The sequence below is a fragment of the Perkinsus marinus genome (assembly GCF_000006405.1).
Source record: "Perkinsus marinus ATCC 50983 genomic scaffold scf_1104296929422, whole genome shotgun sequence".
NCBI lineage: Eukaryota > Perkinsozoa > Perkinsida > Perkinsidae > Perkinsus > Perkinsus marinus.
This window is the reverse complement of record NW_003216446.1, coordinates 323782-343591: the sequence shown is the minus strand read 5'-3', so window position 1 is coordinate 343591 and position 19810 is coordinate 323782. Positions and strand designations below refer to the sequence as shown.

At 35.3% G+C, this 19810-nt stretch overlaps 6 protein-coding genes across 6 annotated transcripts; 2 read left to right on the top strand and 4 right to left on the bottom strand.

The window, feature by feature from the left end:
• Positions 1–1198: 1198 nt before the first annotated feature.
• Positions 1199–5438, bottom strand: Pmar_PMAR028706 (hypothetical protein; the record flags this gene model as incomplete). Its single annotated transcript, XM_002787398.1, has 16 exons — positions 1199–1456; positions 1521–1677; positions 1766–1890; positions 2012–2131; positions 2200–2292; positions 2370–2501; positions 2565–2684; positions 2741–2791; positions 3096–3127; positions 3198–3366; positions 3785–3829; positions 4000–4047; positions 4322–4461; positions 4738–4804; positions 4923–5062; positions 5433–5438. 16 exons carry the CDS (start codon positions 5436–5438, stop codon positions 1237–1239), a joined length of 1665 nt encoding a protein of 554 aa, XP_002787444.1. The 3' UTR covers positions 1199–1236.
• A 290-nt stretch (positions 5439–5728) lies between these two features.
• On the bottom strand, positions 5729–5940 carry Pmar_PMAR028705 (hypothetical protein; the record flags this gene model as incomplete). Its single annotated transcript, XM_002787397.1, has 1 exon — positions 5729–5940. A coding segment is annotated over one exon (212 nt), but the record flags the coding sequence as incomplete, so codon positions are not given.
• Positions 5941–8688: 2748 nt separating this feature from the next.
• On the bottom strand, positions 8689–9971 carry Pmar_PMAR028704 (hypothetical protein; the record flags this gene model as incomplete). Its single annotated transcript, XM_002787396.1, has 3 exons — positions 8689–8710; positions 9430–9496; positions 9863–9971. The coding sequence occupies 3 exons, from the start codon at positions 9969–9971 to the stop codon at positions 8689–8691; spliced, it is 198 nt and encodes a 65-aa protein (XP_002787442.1).
• Positions 9972–10057: 86 nt separating this feature from the next.
• On the bottom strand, positions 10058–11275 carry Pmar_PMAR028703 (conserved hypothetical protein). The gene is made up of 6 exons (XM_002787395.1): positions 11104–11275; positions 10939–11055; positions 10824–10893; positions 10611–10775; positions 10348–10562; positions 10058–10296 (listed from the first exon to the last, which is right to left on the bottom strand). Exons 1-6 carry the CDS (start codon positions 11254–11256, stop codon positions 10180–10182), a joined length of 837 nt encoding a protein of 278 aa, XP_002787441.1. The 5' UTR covers positions 11257–11275; the 3' UTR covers positions 10058–10179.
• A 289-nt stretch (positions 11276–11564) lies between these two features.
• Pmar_PMAR028702 (protein kinase, putative) lies at positions 11565–15155 on the top strand (the record flags this gene model as incomplete). The annotated part of the gene is made up of 6 exons (XM_002787394.1): positions 11565–11684; positions 11755–11848; positions 11897–12224; positions 13719–13956; positions 14264–14362; positions 15111–15155. 6 exons carry the CDS (start codon positions 11565–11567, stop codon positions 15153–15155), a joined length of 924 nt encoding a protein of 307 aa, XP_002787440.1.
• A 157-nt stretch (positions 15156–15312) lies between these two features.
• Pmar_PMAR028701 (hypothetical protein) lies at positions 15313–18724 on the top strand (the record flags this gene model as incomplete). Its single annotated transcript, XM_002787393.1, has 9 exons — positions 15313–15396; positions 15449–15637; positions 15698–15961; positions 16016–16178; positions 17065–17131; positions 17518–17592; positions 17636–17739; positions 17796–17837; positions 18663–18724. 9 exons carry the CDS (start codon positions 15313–15315, stop codon positions 18722–18724), a joined length of 1050 nt encoding a protein of 349 aa, XP_002787439.1.
• Between the last annotated feature and the right edge of the window lie 1086 nt (positions 18725–19810).

Below are 19810 nucleotides of genomic sequence, written 5' to 3'. Positions count from 1 at the left end.
AACAGCTGCTCTAGGATGGCCATTCGATGAAATTGAATTCAGGTGTCAAATTGAATTGTGACCGTAGCTAGGTGTGGAAGGCTGGAGTGATTCAATAAGCGTCCCCCAGGACGCTAGGAGCGCACCGAATGAGAATGCGCTAGGGTCAGGGAGGTAAAAATGACCAAAATATTTTTTTGTCGAGTTTCCATTGCGCGACTTGGATTTATAGGTAATCAAGCATGGGGAGCTCAATAGTGAAAGAATTAGGTCGAAATTCGTCAAAATGAAAGAAAAAAGTGCCCGCCCAGTTCGCGCGTTTCTAGATGGCGCGTACTGTAAATGGTGTGAGTTTAGCCTATACACATGATTTCACATACCTGGCTTCATTGATCACCTCATGTGGAAGCCACCTGTTTGATATAAAACAGAGGACATCCATAGCACAATGGAGGTTCAATGATCTCTGTCATATGTGGGGCAACGCTTCCTTGGGACAATCAGTGAGCTTGAATCTCTATCTAGTGAGAATATCTACTACTCTCCTGTATGGCGATGAATGCTGGTGGATCGACAAATTCATCTTTCAAACCCTTCGGGGTTTCCGCAGTCGCTGTCTCTCTCGTATCCTCAAATTAGACCCTAAGTCTATACTTCATAAACCTGATCTACCCGATGTTATGAGGATATTATGGAAGAAACGATGGTTGTGCCACAACCGTTGTGGCTTGGCCATCTTCTTCGGATGGATAAAGACGAAGTGGTCTCTAAGGTCTTCCATGCCTCACTCCCTCAAAGTCTTCCCTACCCTTATGGTTCTCTATGGGGAATATGTCCGTTTGATTACCAGACTGCCTTCTTTCATGCTCAATCCCGTTCTGGTTGGGAGAAACAGTTTGACTCGTGCTTTGACTCATCATCTGTCCTATTTTGATTTCTATGTATTGGCTCTACTAGGGCTATAGCTGTATTATTATAATTATTATTACTGTATGACTATACCAGTGTGACCTAGTTAGTTATGAAATGTAACCAATCATATAAACGAAAGGAATATTTCCGAGGGAATAGTACGCTCGAATGGGAGGTAATGAGCTTCTGCCTTAATCGTTGATAGAACCTCCTTTTCATTTCCGCTCTATATAGAGCTTAGTAACACAAATATTAAAACAACAAACGTTAGAAAAAGCACACGAATATTGAAGGCACACATCAAGTCATTATCATCATTGTCATCCTCGTGGGTTATAATCATCATCATTGTCGATTCCCTTCTTCTTCTTCCCCTCCTCGTCGTCGGCCAAACATTACAGTATGTATAGTAAGCTCCTGTTGACATAGAGAGAGGGCTCTAGCCTTAACTAGATCTGATATAGCATAGTAGAGTATTGACCAATGATTACGCCATGCTGTTAGACTCTTCATCAATGTTGCATGGCTTTGGGGGAACTTGTGCCATAAAGTTGGATGGGCATATCTAATCATAACTTGATAAAATAATGGCAGGGTCTAGGAGGGATAGTAGAAGTAGAAGAACCTACGTGCATTGTCGACTATTGAGCCATTTCTTATCATAGAGAAGTTCACACAAACAGCTGTAGCTACTGCTCTGACTATTATTATTAACATCACAGGCCGGATCTAATCCTCTTTCAGTAGCCAGAGCACACATAACAACTGACTTCAGTCCGGAGGTACCTACATGATATATATATTCCTCATCATCTTGTTGTTGTTCTTTCGGTGCAGGAATGAGTATTGTCGTGGGTAATGCTGTTGTTATCACCTGGTAATGTCATGATACGGTTCTCTTCCTGGAGGGAGATTCCTCGACATTGTACGAAGTCCTTTGGTTCGGACAGGACAAATTGCATCCATCCTCCAATATCGGATGACGAGCTCTCATACATCCTAAACCATAATAATAACGATAAAAATACTCAATAAATCACTACAACAACGGGAAGTAATACATTACTACTACTACTACTACTACTACAACGAGTAGTGATAATGATAATAATAATAATACCGTGGTCCATCTAGACTCCAATTATGCTCCCATTCCTCTCTTGTACAACTAGGTGGGATACCTCTCCTTGTCTTCTCAGCTAAATGACTGAATGGGCATGCCGCCATATCCCCACCGAACCTAATTATAATAACACCATTACAGGAAAAGGGAATTATCCATAAACTACTACTACTGTCATCACTTACACAACATCTGTACGAGATATGGTCCATTTCCGCATTACATACCTACCCAATCTATCAATACTAGCCAGATCATCTCTACCTGATAAACCGTATCTAAACAATGAGATGAACATCAGAAGCAGCAGCAACATGATAATCATTATTATAGGTGATAGTAGTAGTAGTAGTACTTGTATAATTCCTTTTCAAATTTGATCATGAGACTGTTATGAAGTCCTGCATAGATGATTAAGCATCCCGCGCCTTCAACATGTAATTGGTAATAATCCCCTTCACTATCAATGTGTATGAGATGAAAATACCTATGAATGATGATAATGGATTAATATTATTGTTATAATGATGATCATTGTGTTGGATATTACTGTGAATCCTTCTTTAATGGAGGTAGTGCATGACTAAACCATTGCCATAGTCTATGAACATGGCTTGGTAATATAGTAGGGAAAATGACAATACCATCAGGATTACTTTCCGGATCATATCTAACGATAATCAAGATCACCAATATATAGTGATGAAAGTATCGAAAGAGTATTACACTGATAACTGTTCGAGTGATGTCTGTAAATCAATACCAACACAACCATACCTATAAAGAGGATTGCTATTCTAGTGGTCCTCATTACAATCATCAAGACTACTACTACTTCCTCATTCCAAGTGCGTCATCCCTTGTCGAACTAGATAACCTCTCTTGCTCTATAATAGCTAGTTTTAATAGATATAACATCCTTTCTAATGGATCCTCACTAATACCATCATTTTCTACTAGATGTTGTAATACATCATCATTATCATCACGATGACCGAGTATTGTAGGTGGAGGATCCTCCTCGACCCTATAACAGCAACAACGACTTTATTATCGATAATATCACAGATGATATTATTACGTTATAAACCGTCTTGAAAGGAAATGTTGTATCTGGTATAAAAGCGTAAGATAGTAGTAATCGTGGTAGTAGTAGTGAGTATTCAACTCATTTTGTTGTTACCTTATCAAAGCATGGATGATTGAGTAATGCCTGTGTATCGAATGGTAGATCATGAATAGCATTATTAGGAGCTTTAATGGTATCATCAACTGCTGCATCCATGAATATATCTTGCAGTATACTATCCTCCTCTTCCTCTTCCTCTTCATCATTAGATTGAGTAGGTGTGCTGAGTATATAACCATGCGTTTAATCACAAGCACAATCACGACGTACCTTCCATTGTGCTGCATACCAATGATACCACTAATATCACTCTTGTTTCTATTATTATTGTTGAGATCATATACATCTTCATCTGGATCACGGAATTTAGTTAATTCATGATGAACAATTAACGGCTGATCAACAAGTATTGTTAACGACACCGATCCTGCTGCTACGTCATCATTATCGTAGCCGTTAACATCAGTAGTAGTAGTAGTAGTAGTAGTAGTAGTAGTAGTAATATTACATATAGACTAGATTCATAAGATGCACCATTATATGCAGTAGCATATACAGCCTGATACAATAGAGATAGTTCTTCCGATAACCTGAGTGACACTAGTAGTAGTAGAAGTTGCTGTTGTTAATATTGAAAGTACATCTTCTTAGCATTATCACGGACCAATATCCGATACTTGGCCTCTCTATTATTATCATCATCGGATATCATACGAATACCTTGTAATAGAGAGTATGGATAATAGTAATGATTAGTTTTTCACGTCACTACCACCACTAGACCCCACTACTACTACTATAACCTACTCTGCTTATGCTCATGCCCATAATCATCATCACAATGTTCTGCTAGTACATGTGCAGCTTGTTTCGTTCTTCTTGTATAGTCTGAATGCATTCGTAACTGAATATTGTAATAGAAAATAATAACAGTATAGAGTAGTACATCATCGTCTTTATTATTATTATTATCATCATCATAATCCATCAGTTCATCATCTGATAAGTCTCGATACTCAGTGAACATTGATTGATATGATGATAATGATGATCTTTTCCTCCCTTTTGTTGTTGGTAATGATGATAATGTAACTCCTTCTTCTTGTTGTTGTGGAATACTAAAATATTCCTCCTCTTCCTTCTCCCTTTCCTCATTGCATCCTATCCCCCCGACTAACTGCTGCTGCTTCTTCTTCTTCTTCATCATCATAACATTCTCCTTACAATGACCACCATTCCCTGCACATGGCTGCTCATGTTGATGGTGAGGATAGTCATCATCAGCAACAACATCAGTAGTAATAGTAGTATTATCAACCTGTATGCAATACTAATACCATCCTTCTTATTGGTGTTATTGTTATTACTACGACTGATGATAGATCGTATCCCTTCAATGCATCCATAATATAACCCATAAATATCTTTACTCGCAGACGTCTATTAGGAGGAGGAGGAGGAGGAGGAGGAGGAGGAACACCACTGCCACCACTCTTGCCAGCATGTACCGATCTTAAAGGAAAGTTATGGTAGAAGGATACCTGATATAATAGCAACAACAGAGTGGCATGAGTAATCGTTATGATATCATTACTTCAACACTATAACCAGATCTAGCTCTATTAACAAGGTCCTTCTTATCAAGAGCATCATAAGCAAATCTAAACATCATAATGAAGAGGAGGAACAACAAGGTTATCATGACGCTCGTAGTGTGTATAATGGTTCTTCTAGTAGTAGTAGTAGTAGTAGTAGTAGTAGTAGTAGTCGTATTATTACTTGATTATATTATCAATACGTGTCAATGCGTCATTAGTATTTAATGACCAGGACATACCACATATATTGTTATTACTATAACCAGCAGTATTTGCCTTTACTCCACCCATTATATCATTCATAAGGTAATAACCAATAACCTATGAGTATCATCATTAGTATAGTAATATTAATAATAATAGAGATATTACATCACATAAGGTCGATGGATGAACATGGAATACCTTAATAATAGCAATATGTATGGGATACCCTAATGGTATCCTATTATAAAGTCGATGATACATATTATCATAACCTAATGATGACGACGGTCCATGCTCTTCTTTATCATCATCATCACCTACCACATAATGATAATAATCATAAGTTATACCATATTCTTACCATCATCATCATCATCACCATCCTGTGTGATTACTACCCTACGACCTTCCACTTTATTTACCATATATTGTCGTATACTAAGAAGGAATACTCTTCTTAGGGATTTATTATTAATATTATTACCGGCATATATGATTAAAGTCTTGTGGTGATATAAAAGGTAATTCACCATTATTAGGTGATACCAACCCTTTCCATCTACCTATCTTACCACATACAAACTCCTTAATCTTATTATCCTTTACACTATAGAATGCATTAGTTTGAGCAGTAATACACTCTTTTATAGGATCATCATCATCATTATCATTACCAGGTTCGTCATGCAACCTTACTGAGTTAGTAATAGTACGAGGTAGAGTATTGCTAGTGTGATCATTTAATAATAATACTTCATCATTATATGATCCTACTACTACTTGTTGATGTTGTAAGTCACTCATATCCCTATCGTTCTCATCAATGACGACTCGATCCTCAGACCACCACCCACCGCTTTCGTGAAGAGTACCGGTGGGAGTAGTAGTAGTAGTAAGGACATTACTGGCTTCACCACATTGTTGTGTATTAGTAGTAGGAGAAAGAGTGGATATATTCTCAGTAGCATTATGATTATACTCTTCTCGTGACCCTGATGATGATGGTAACAGCATAGTGTTGATATAATAAATATCTATTAACCATTATTCATTTATCATCATAACCATTATTATACTATAATCATGTACACTAAACACGACTATAATGTATATAACGATGATGCTGCTACTACTCAACATGATGATGATGATTTATATACATGCTGATGTTAATATAACCATTAGTATGAGAAGAATGGTAGTTGGGATATATACTATCGTCGTCGTCGTTATTATGGTCGTTATCGTTGAATTATTGTACAATGCATTGTTGTATACATTTACGATGATGATGGTGATGATGATGTCTCTCATCATCAGCACTAGCAGCAGCAGCAGTAGTAGTAGTAGCATCTAAAGTAGTAGTCTTCTTATTAGATAAGTTCCTATCATCCCCACCGTCATAGTCTGTATTACGGACTTCAATGTTATTATCACTATTACTACTACAAGTAGGAGAGGATACTCCTTCTTGATGTTGTTGATGATGATGATGCTGATCATTATTATTATTATCCAAACCAAGCCGAGGAGCTGTACGGAATACGACGACGTTGTCGTTAGTTGTAGTAGTAGTCGTAGTCGGAGAAAAGGAAGAGGAAGAAGTGGTGATGATCGATAGCATATCATTGACATGTATAGAGGATGGATCAGGTTGTTGTTGTTGTTGATGATGATGCTGTTCCATGATAGATGATGCAGGACATCCTCCAGATTGGCGGTTAATGGAAGATAATACATTTGAAAGGTGTAGTAGTTGAGGATGATTATATATATATTCACTTACTACATTATCATCATGATCTATGTTCATTCCAATATCATCATCATCATCTTCCTTATCAAGAGGTGTAGAATCATCATCATGATGATGATCATCTTGAGTTATGATGGTTAATATCTTGCCATACATTCTATCAAATGACCTGATACACAACGAACATGATGATAATGACTACTACTACTAGTAATGGTAGTAATGGTAGTAGTATATGATGATGATGATCATATTATTATTATTACTGTCTTATATAATGATCATTAGATATTCTATTAGATAATAATATAGCATGACCGCCATGAACTCTATCCCACAATTTACGCCTTTCTATTTCATAACGACGACAATCAGACCAACATGATGATGATGATCCAACCATTAACAACATATTATCCATACAAGCTCCATCAAGACAAGCACCAGAAGCAACAGCAGCAGCAGCAGAAGCAACAACAGGGGTAGTAGTAGCTGGTGGTGGTGGTGGTCGAGTATTCATACTAGCTTGTTCTTGTTGTTGTTGTTGATAATGATGATGAAAATAACCCTTGTTGTTCTTGTTAAATTGATCATGATCATGATATATAATAGAGGATTGATGATAATAAGGAGGAGGAGGAGTGGAGTAGGAGGGTCTCTCCATGATGATACTCATTCTTGTTGTTGCTACTATTACTAATACAACAACAACATCAACAAGTATTACCACTAGTTATTCACATAGTACAGTGTCATCAGTGAGGTGGTGGTGGTGACCCTATAGTAATAATAATGGATTATGGAATAATCATCATCATTGTGTTAATTGAAACAACTACTAACACCACAAACACTGGGCTACGATGATGATGATGTGATTGACATCAGATCATCAACAATTGTAACAGAACAACAACAAAAACAACAACAAGAATGACAACAAAAAGAACGACACGAAGAATCACTAATAATAATAAGAGAAGTAGTAGTAGCAATGGTGGTAGTAGTAGTAGATAAATGTTGAATGTACTTCTTCCCTCCTTGTTCCCTTATGATCTATTATTATGAGTACCATATACTCTAAGTAGCTCCTTTTCCAAGCAGGTAACCTAAATAATAATAGTAAGGATGATGATGATGATACTAATAGGTCGATATTAGTGATGTGTTATTGTTGTTATTACAAATTTAACAGTATTCCTTATCCCTAATGTATTAACTGGTAAATATTTAGGGATATTATTCAAATCCAATACATAAGTAAAATGGGTAGTAGTAGTACTACTACTAGTAGTAGTCTTACTCTTAGTGCTACTACTATTACTACTACCATAACCATCACCATTATTATTAATAATACTAGTACTTGTACTACTACCACTGACCATTTGTACACTTAAATGGACATATGTTGGAGTTCTACCCTTATCATAAGGCATATCATATAATGCTTTGTAATCAGCTGAGCATAACAATAACAATAATAATAATAGCTAGTTCTTGTTGTTGTTATTACATGAAGCTATTATGTAATGTTTCATAATCCCCCTGTCCACCTCTTCTCCCTTATTATCCTTATGTGGTGGTAGTGGTGGTGGTGGAGTTATACATGATCTCAATTCCCTCAATTCTGGTTTGAAGTATGGTATTGGACTATAGTATTTAGTAGCTACTGCATGACACTCAATATCATCATCATGATCATAATTATCATTGTCATTCCCTGTAGTAGTAGTACTACTACTAGTCCTTGTTATACTAGGCATTGTTATATCATCATCAATATAACATACTGATTCTACCAATTTATTCCATTCCTTCTGTTTCCGTTTATCATACAGTACATTATATCTACAATAGTAGGATAGTATTAGTAATGATGATGTTGATGATACTCATCATCAGACAGGTTTAGCTCAATATTACACTTCTTGGACCGTATATTCTGGGAAATCACAATCGAGACGACATAATTTACCACCATTCAATTCATCACGCATGTATGCCTAAGAATAATAAGGATATTAATGATGATGATGATGATGATGATGGTATTAGTACTGTAAGATTCCTTTTCTCATCGAATACATTGTTAACGTGTTGTGGTATCCAAGCACTACTACTAGTAGTAGTATTATCATCGGCATCAGTTGATAATGGTTTACAATACTGTACAGCCTTATCATATGCAGATATTATAAAATCATCATAACCATTAAGAAAGGAGTATGATGATGATGATGATGATGATGATGATGTTGCCCTGGTGGTTGTCGTGATAACAAGTTTGTTATCAATATTATTACTACCTATACGACGACATTATTATATAGTATATTGTCCGTAATATTATTACTATGATGATCGTGATGATGATGATGTGTATAACCCTTTTTTCCCTCCTCTTCCTCCTCATCCTCTTCTCCCTCCTCACATGTTTCATAACAACAACAACTTCCTCCTCCTCCTTGTTCTTCTTCTTGAGTAGAAGTATTATTATTATTATCATCATCATTCTGTTGTCCATCACTACATGTAGTATAGTCACTTTTATCATCATGACAACTGCTACTACTACTATCATCATCAATACTAGTAGTAATATTAGACAATGATGAGAAGTATGGTACTGCTGATCTATGACTTATAGATCGTGATACTCTGACAACAATAACAATGATAATAATAATAAACATACTACTAGGAGTTATTATATCACTATTACCTATTAACGTTCCATTCTGTTGCTTTCTTTAACCCTTCTTCATCTTCTTCATCATTATTATCAAATACTATCAATTCCCCAACAGACATCCTATGATGCTGCTTATTAATACAAGGAGATGATAACGCTTTTTGATGAGATAATGATGATGGTAGTATATGACTGACAATAACAACAAATCTACTATTACTGGTAGTAATACTCCCTCAATATACTCACTATTATTACCAGTCACTACTACTACTATTGGTAGTCGTAGTAGTCATCATCATATTCTTCCTCCTACTTCCACCAAGTGCACTACTACTACATGTATTATATAATATAGAGGACAGACTCCTACCATAATAACTAGTACGGCTTGTAGTGCGTAGTACAACATTATCATCTATAATATAGTAATAGGGATTATTACTCCTCAATATACACTTACTCTCTGGGGTATTATCTAATACAGCTATCTCTCCTCTTATCTCATCATCATCATGTTGATGTTGAGTGTCTTCTTCTTGATGATGAGTATTATTCTTGTATTGTGACATAGTATTGGTATACATGCCCCCTAGAATTAAATCACTAATAACACAAGAAGAATAAGAATGGTGGGCAAAAAGTAATACTTCCTACTACGGAGGGCAATGACAACCATGATGATGATGATGATCAATAGTGTTGATAATAGTGAAGCCATATAGGCAACACTTGTACGACGAAGACGACTATTAATAGTATTGTTACTATTAGTTGTTGTTAATAGACCGTCTTAGTAAAGTCAATACGTCTAGTCTTGATCATAGTCCATACATGCCTATTCCATACACTAATACTGAATAACCATACCAATGCAGCTGTTGACATCTTTAATCCCTAAACATAATCAGCATCATCAATACTCACATTGAGTAATAGTATTATTACAATAAGCTTCCTTTCATCATGTTGAGGATCTTGTGCCCAAGTTAGGAATTGTGAAACATCCTTAGCCATTTGTGATGCTACAGCTGGTGTACCATCTTCATATTCAATAGCACCATCATTAAGTGGTGGTGGCATTGATATAGCTCCTCCTGGGAAATATGTATTGTAGTATAATCCAGAACGTAGACTTACTCCAGCTGGTGGATCACGATAACCTACAAGACTACTACTACCATTACTATACCTACTCCTAGTAGTACTACCTGTTAGTAAGGACATAATATAATCACAGCCACCATGATGAGCAGCAGCTTGTTGTGATAGATCTGGCGGAGATGCTCCTTGATTAGCAAACCTAGCAGCCTCCTCATTAGGATAAGGTGATGGGAAAGGATCTAGAAGGTTACCAGGTCTGGTAAACATCTCACCTAATACAAGTAATAGTTATTAAACATTATTACTACTACTAGTAGTACCTCTATCATTAGGACCATCTTCATAATCAAAACTAGCTGCCAATTGTTTAACTCTATTCTCAGGGTATATCTAATATTATGTATTGATTACTACTGCTATTGTTATCAATATTACCGTATTAACCATATGCCTAAAGCATACAAACCTAGCTGCATGGCAAGTAGCACATACTTGTCTATATACTTCATAACCTCTTCTACATGATGGTATATCATGACAATGGGAAAATGCCTAATTACACAACATCATACAATAAGGTAATACTCTTATCATAATTACCTTAAACCAGAAGGGCCAATCAGGTGGTGATGGTGGATCCTTCTCAGCACATCTCAGACTATTATCATCATTAATAAGGTATATATAACCAGTTATACCTCCTATACCATACCAAGATAACCACTTCATAATATTACTACCATTATTCATCATATTCTTGGAGTGTCTTAGTATCATCATCATCATTATAGATAATAATAAAACAAGTCCTACTCACTCACGTTCATGGTATCTTTTATCGATTAGAATGGCGTAGCGATATCAGTGTTCATCATCATCTGTCGACGTCGTCCCTAATCTCATCATTATGAATGCTACTGATAATACTCTCGATGATGAGGATGATGTTATTATTAATAATCAATGGAGTTGTTGGGAACTCGATCCAAAGGAAATAACGGTAATAATAACTCTACTACTAATATTGTACTAATAATGCTTATCATTATCATTGATAGCAGATGGAATATAAGTGTGGTAGTGGGGTTACAGCTGAGGTCTATCATGGTATATGGAGAGGTACTGCAGTTGCTGTTAAACAGATTAAATTAGGTGGTAAGAGGACATCTAAGTTGTTAAGGGTAATACTCATTATAATGATGATGCTTGTTGTTATTATTATCATAGTAATAGCAGTACTAATATTATTAGGCATTCAAAAGGGAATTGGCTATTATGGTTAGATGTAGGCATCCTAATTTAGTATTATTTATGGGTGCTGTAACGGTGGAAGAACCTATTAAAGGTAATAATAATAATCTTATCATAATCATTATCATACTTTATTGTTTAGTTGTTTTTGAATTCTGTGAAGGTGGTAATCTATTCGATCTACTACATAATGGTGATGATGATATAGAATTATCATTGCCACAGAAATTAAAGATATTATTAGATATAGCTAAAGGTCTTACCTATTTACATGCATCTAATATTGTTCATCGAGATCTCAAATCATTAAATCTATTATTAACAGAGAGAATAGAAGATGAACATGATAAACCAATAATTAAAATAGCTGATTTTGGTATGGCTAAAATTAAACAACAAGATCAAGATGATATGACGGCTAATGCTGGTACTTATCATTGGATGGCACCTGAAGTCTTGAATGGCAATCAGTAATATACAACAACAGCAGGGCATAGTAGTAGGATATGTGATGATGGTGATGATAGTAGGTACTCTGAGAAGGTAGATATATATAGTTATGGTATTGTTATGTATGAGATATTATGTCGTACTATACCATATGAAGAGACTGGTTTAGAGGCTATGAAGATAGTATTAGCAGTAAGTAGAGGTAGAAGACCCGATTTAAGTAGATATCCTACTAAAACATATCTAGATGATAATGAAGATATTCATAAAGGACTTATCGATATTATGACTAAATGTTGGGATCATTTACCTAACAATAGGCCATCTATCACTGAGGTTTGTGATAAATTGAAAACATACCGTATACGTTGACTATGATGAGTAGTAGCATACATGCCATTACAATCATTATTGGTGTACTTGTCGTCGTCTTCCTATTATCATGTAGTGTTACTCTTCAATACTAGGAGGTCCCGGTTATACATGGAAATGCCGATGATTATGATGATGACCACTACTCTTACCATTATCATAGTGGTCATAGCATCATCATCAACAACTTGAGTAGTGTTTATTATAATTGTGTAGCGAGCGGGCCTATTGTACACTGCGAATTATTGTGTACATACGTAGGGGTTATTCCACCATAACCATAGAGAGTTCGAATACGACGGAAGGAGTAATTAGGAGCTGATTGGACGACGGCTATACCCACAAGAATATGGAAATCTTTATGTAACCCATCCTTGACAATATATACACTAAAAACATATTATGCATTCGGAAAAATACCCAACCTGGGATTCGAACCGGAGACCTGCTGGCACTTGCACGAAAGTGGGAACACCAGTGGCGAAACATACCATTGATACCTACGATCACCACGACTGCTCATTACCGTCCTGGGTGTTATTAATACTATCGATTATGTGATGCTCATCACAATGCATCATTGAAAGTGATATATCTAATAATATTAGATGATGATTCTAATATTGATGTTGGCATTGGTGTAGATATTCGAATCATTATCATTATTCCAACCTTGTACGATTATAGAACCTATATAGTATTACATGCTCATTGTATTATGATATAATCTTCATCATCATCATTACTATACTCCTATATTTATCATCACCTTCAATGTAGTCGTGATATTATAGTAATAATAACTACTTCTAATAACCCCAATGTGTTAATAGTAACAATGATCATCAATACCACATCAATACCTACTATACAGTGGTTATTATTATTATCATCCTTATTATTATACCATGCCTTCATCATCATCATCATCATCACATCATACACCTAGACAAGCTACATCATCATCATCATCATCAACATCTAGTAACAGTAAGATAGCAGATTATTATAGTTTACTAGGAGTATCACACGATGCATCAGTAGATGATATTAGGCATGCTTTCTATGATATATGCAGGTATGATGATCATCATCATGATGATAATGGATAATACTTCTAATAGTATTGTTATTGTATGTAGGAGATATCATCCTGATAAAGTGAAGACGACGACACCTAATGATGACATAAAGTCGACTACTACAACTACGACCACGAGCTCTATTACCGCGATGAATAAGGAAAAGAAGGAGAATAATACCATACATAGCAATGCCGATAAGAAAAAGCAGAAGGATGATGATGATGTTACCGCTACTACTTCTCAACAACAAGAGCAACAAAAACTACGACAAGAAGAGCAACGACAACAACAACATGTAGTAGCAGCATCATCATTACAACATTGGACAGCTATACAAGCAGCATGGAAGTGTCTATCTAATGATACTAAACGTATTATATATGATATAAAGATGGAAGGGAGAATGGTTACTATAGAGGATAGTAATAGATTATTAACATTACTAAAAGCTCAAGCTGATAGGGATATTGATAATATGCAACATGAATATGTGAGAATATTAAATAAGGAGAAGAAACGTCATGGTATTATTATCATCAAAGTAATAACAACAACAACAACAAAAGAAGAAACACCTAATAGTAATTATTATACTACTATAGGCATTATTTGGTAACTTAAATGGAGATCATAATGGGGATATAGAAGGACCTTATATAGATGTTACTATACCATTACAATGTACAGTAGATACACATAAGGTAATAATAATACCTGTTCTTATTAATAATACTACCAATCACTATTGTAGTAGTAGTAGGTTATATTGGCCGCTGGATTAGCTAAATCTGATATACCTGGGTTCTATAATCCAATACCATTACATCTTCAACAACAGTATTATCATAGGGGGATACAGGGTGGTGATACTAATAATAATAATGATGATGTGGATATCATGGAGGCGTCTCTATATGTTGTGTAATATGATGATATATCATCAATGATACACTATTAATATTAGGTATGAATTCAAAGGTAGATTACACGAAGTCATTGTTAATGATACCGATCCATTATGGTTACCATTAAAGTCTCATTTACTACCACAAGGAGCTGATCTAAGAGGCCCTATACTACTATTACAGGCTAATACAGGAAATAATAATACACAGGAAATGGATGATGATAGTAATAATGATGATGATGACTATATAGCAGTATTTACACAGATAATAATAATGCTACTACTCCCCGGGAAGTTACTACTACTGTTGGTGGTGATGATGATACAGTTGGTAATAGATTGATACATTTCTATGATGGAGCTAGAGATTACTTGATATCATTGGCATCTGGTACAACTACCCTACCCTTTATGGTATTAAGTGTAGCAGTGATTATGATGATAGCTGGAGGGCGTCGGAAGTGGAGGAATAATAATAATATAGGTAATAATAATAAAGGAAGTAGTATAGTAGTAGTGATGATGATGATGGGTATGTGTAGGTGGTAGTGATGGAGGTGGTTACAATGATGGCCTTACAATATTAAGTAGATGGTATAACAGATAATGATAATGATCATTATTGGATACTAACGATGATTATGACAACATATATGCAAGTACTTTCCTATTCTTACTATTCTACTGTGTTATAAATACAACATCACCAAATCATATTCAGTTTTCCCATCATCATTTATTGCTATGCGTGCTGATCCAAGATGTTTCCTATCTACAGTAACTGGTAATAGACAGCAACATAAAGTGAGAGAGAGATTCTCTGCTAAGGTAGTTATAAGCTATTAACAACAATACAGGAGGCTCTCACTATTATTATTAGGATAATAATGATGGTCATCGAGCATTCGATGAATTGGGTAAATTCACAATACCACCTGGGGCTGGATTCCCACCTAAAGGGAAATTCATATTGAAGGTATATGAAGTTACTACAACTCAACAACAACAAGAAGAAGGAAAAGGAAAAGGAAAAGGAGGAGACTGCCAATCTGTGTTAGTAGGAAAACAGGTAGTAGTAATGTTATGATGATTGTTATGGTCTTTATGCTGATGATGTTTATGGTATTAGTTATCTCAATTACCTCTAGATGATCATAGAGGTTTAATATTTGGTAGTGAATTTGAGAATATTGCTGAAGATAATCTAATATTGGATCGTGGTATTGGAGTACAGAATCAACATGTTGCTATATGGTATTCAACAAATAGACAACGTATGATGATACAACCTATTAATGGTACTACTACTATACATAGTATAACTACTGCTGGTAAAGGTTTAATAAATAGTGATAAATATCTATTATCAACCAAGACACCTAATACATTAAAAGTAATAATAGTAGTAGTATCATTACTATAGTATATGTAATAATGAGGGTTTTAGTTACAAATAACACCATTGGATGGTAAGAAAGCTCTTACTGCTGATAAATGCTTATTTACTATATCAACTCCAACAACATCATCATCTACCAAGAAACGCCAACAACAAGAAGAAGCAGGCGGCCAACAGTCTATGAAGCTCTACTTTGTAGAAGGTCCTCATTGTGGTACTATAATGGGGTCATGTTTGTGCTAATGATGATTATTATTACTATACTACTACAATAGGTCCTGATAAACGTACAGCTGAGAGGTTACAACAACAAGAGGCTATGGCTAGAGGCAGCTTACAACATGATAATAGCAATAATAGTAGTAAAATGAGATCAGGTAGCAGGTTGCAACATCAATGCTATTCACAATAACAACATGTATTATAATACAGGTATTAATGGTAGTAGTAGTACTGCTACTAGAGTACTGCCACGGCAACCTAGAGATGATATAGTATTACAACGTCATGGTAGTAGGGGAGACTACGACGATGATGATGGAAGGCGTAGTAGAAGAACAAGGAGAAGGAGAAGTCGATCTCGAGATAGAAATCGTACATCATCATCATCACATCATCATCATTATCATCATCATCGTAGTCGAGGTGATCGAGGTGATCATAATAGATCATCACCACCACCACCACCACGACGAGGAGGAGGAGGGGGAGGACGCTAATATTATATCCTTACTTATCCTAATCAATAGTACGTTCTTGTGTTATAGTATATGTGACTTTATTGGTCTTATATACAGTCTTATACTCCTTCTTATGAAGAGGGCTAGAGAAGATATCAAAGAAGAAGAAGAAGAAGTCATTTGTAGGGATGACAAAGTTAATATAGGACCACGACTAGGATTAGGACTTGGACTTGGACGTTATGTTAATAATACTAATAAGATGCATCCACGTAATAAACATATAAATCCAATAGATTACAAGGAGTTATCGAGTGTAGTGGGATGCGAGGAATTGGCACAATATGTGTACCGTAATAGGTATGGTACTTATAGTATCAATTATCATGATCGTAATGCTGTTAAGTGTCTTACTAGATGTATATTATTACATTTATATAATATTAAAGGATGGACTGTACCCGATGGATCTCTTATACCACCAGTACCAACTAGGGAAAACTATATACACCATATTGCTGATCTTATAGGTTGTCAACAATCTATAGATAATAATAGTAATAGGATAGTAGTTAAGGGTATTGATATTGGTATTGGTGGTAATGCTATTTATTCATTACTTGCTGCTACAATATATGGATGGCATATGATCGGTACTGATGTATCACAATCATCTATTGATAATGCTCAAAGGATTATTGATAATAATCCTCATATCAAGAGTATTATTACCATTAAAAAACAATATGATAAAATGAAGATATTCGAAGGAGGCTGTATAGATCTACAAGATACCTACACTTTCTCTATGTGTAATCCACCTTTCTATGATCTTACTAATACTACTACTGATGATGATGATATGAATAGGAATCCTTATAAAGACTATGGTGGATCTGAAGTGGAGATGAGATGTGAAGGAGGGGAAGTAGGATTCCTAACAAGGTAGTATGCATGTAGTAGTGTCTGGGGTATTATGATATTATAGGATGCTTAAGGAGTCAGAAGATCATCCTCATTTATGTATTTGGTTTACCAGTCTTTGTGCTAGAAGGACTACATTGAAGAAGATGGAAAAGTTAATGAATAAAAGTAAGCAATATAATACTAGTGCTTGATTATTATGTTCATCATTATGCGTTATGTAGACCCACGTATAGTAGAAGTAAAGACAATTGCCCTTTATCAAGGTAGGCAAACACGATGGGTTATATGCTGGACATTTCTCAATACAATACAACGTGCAATACGACTAACCTCTACATCTACTACTACTACGCTCATCGACGAGGGAGAAGTCAACGAACGTGAACGATCAGTGTCTTCAACGTCACCTTTCTATACGTTTTGATATCTGACTAGTACTATTATGTTCTTACTGTCGTCATTCTTCCAAAATTATTAACAACAATGTAATAATTCCTTGTAAATTACGTTACTGTTGTGTATATAATTACTCCTCTTGTTGGTATTAAAGGTTTATACTAATTCACTTGAGTTAGTGATGGCAAAGGAATGTATGCCCTAGAACATCTCTACACAACGACTATCTATGACAACACAACATATCAGAACCATCATGAACATCCCAAGTAGACATCTCCATAGATCATAATACTATCTTTGCCAATAACGATACTCAGGAATACTACTTGATTATCAAAGGATGGCGCAACTGTATTATTCAAAATATAGCGTGTAGCATTACTCAGGATAATGACCTATTATTCATATTATTATTTAATGAAGGATGCAATTTACGCATGTATGTAAATAGTATCAGCCAATGTATAACGAAGGGAATCCACTATTATTAATATTATTAGTAGTAATAGTAGAGAATGTAGTACCACAGCACCGAAACTAGCGGATAGACCAGTAAAGAGTAAGCCTTTTAATAAGACCCAGAACGTCGTTGCTAAAGTAACTTATATGGATCCATGAATACAGAACTAAGAGCCCATGTAATGATGATAATATGAAGATTATTATCATCATTATTAATATTATTGTAGTCTGTATCCATAACATTATTCGCTCCAAGGAATATCGAAGCAAGAATAAAAAATATTTCTAGACCGATATTAGCCCAACCACCAATGAGATGACCGAACTTGTGTTAGGCGACATTGAATATTAGTGATAGATCGTAAAGTAGGTACTGGGACTGATGATATCTAATGTAACCATATATATTGATGGGAACATCAGTAGTTACGCCAATAGTATGCGGGAGAAAGATTGATGAACCTGATCATGCCAAGGTATAGTGATAATAATAAGGATGCGCATAATAGTGATAACAGTGTTAGGTGTAATGATGAAGATTGGCGATGACATAGTACTGGTGATAGTGAGGAGAGTTTACTACTTCACCACTTAAGGATGGGGATGACATATCGTATTAAAAATACTAATATGCATAGATAGTACACCATACACAATGATCATAATAATATTATGGAAATGTTATATAGAATGATGATGATAGTAGTAGTAGTTTCTTCTGCTATGATGATAGTTAGTTCGCCTCTTATGATCATCATAATAACTCATACAGGTGGAGGTAGTAGTAGTACTTGTTGTCTTGTGATAGGCTGTTCTCCTGGACACAATCTAAGACCGTAACTGAGGTAGTAGTAGTAACTATGATGATGGTCAAGGCAGCAGCAGCAGCAGTAGTAGGAGTAGTAGTAGATTTATTATTATTACTCATATCTAGGATCATCTCCAGTTAATGTTGATATCCAATCTGGTATTAATTCTTTAATCAATTTATAACATTTTACAACAAGATAAGTTTGTAATATTATACCACATATTATCAATAATATATTATCAACAACCCAATAGGTATAGTTAGAGCCACTAAGTCGAGACTTCCAGTTACTAGATGAAGTAGTAGTAGTAAAGTTGATATATAAGGAGAATAGATCAAACATGATACTAATAGGTCCCCATATACATGCTAACATTAACCAACTACCACTAGATTGACATCCACCTCTACGAAATAGTATTATTATTAATGCAGTTATTATATCATTCCATCCTAGAAAAGCTACATCATCAATAATACTACTGTATACTGTACATAGGGAGTATCGTATGATAGCCGAGAATAGTAGTATTGCATTACCTTGTACAAATAATAAGGCTTCTC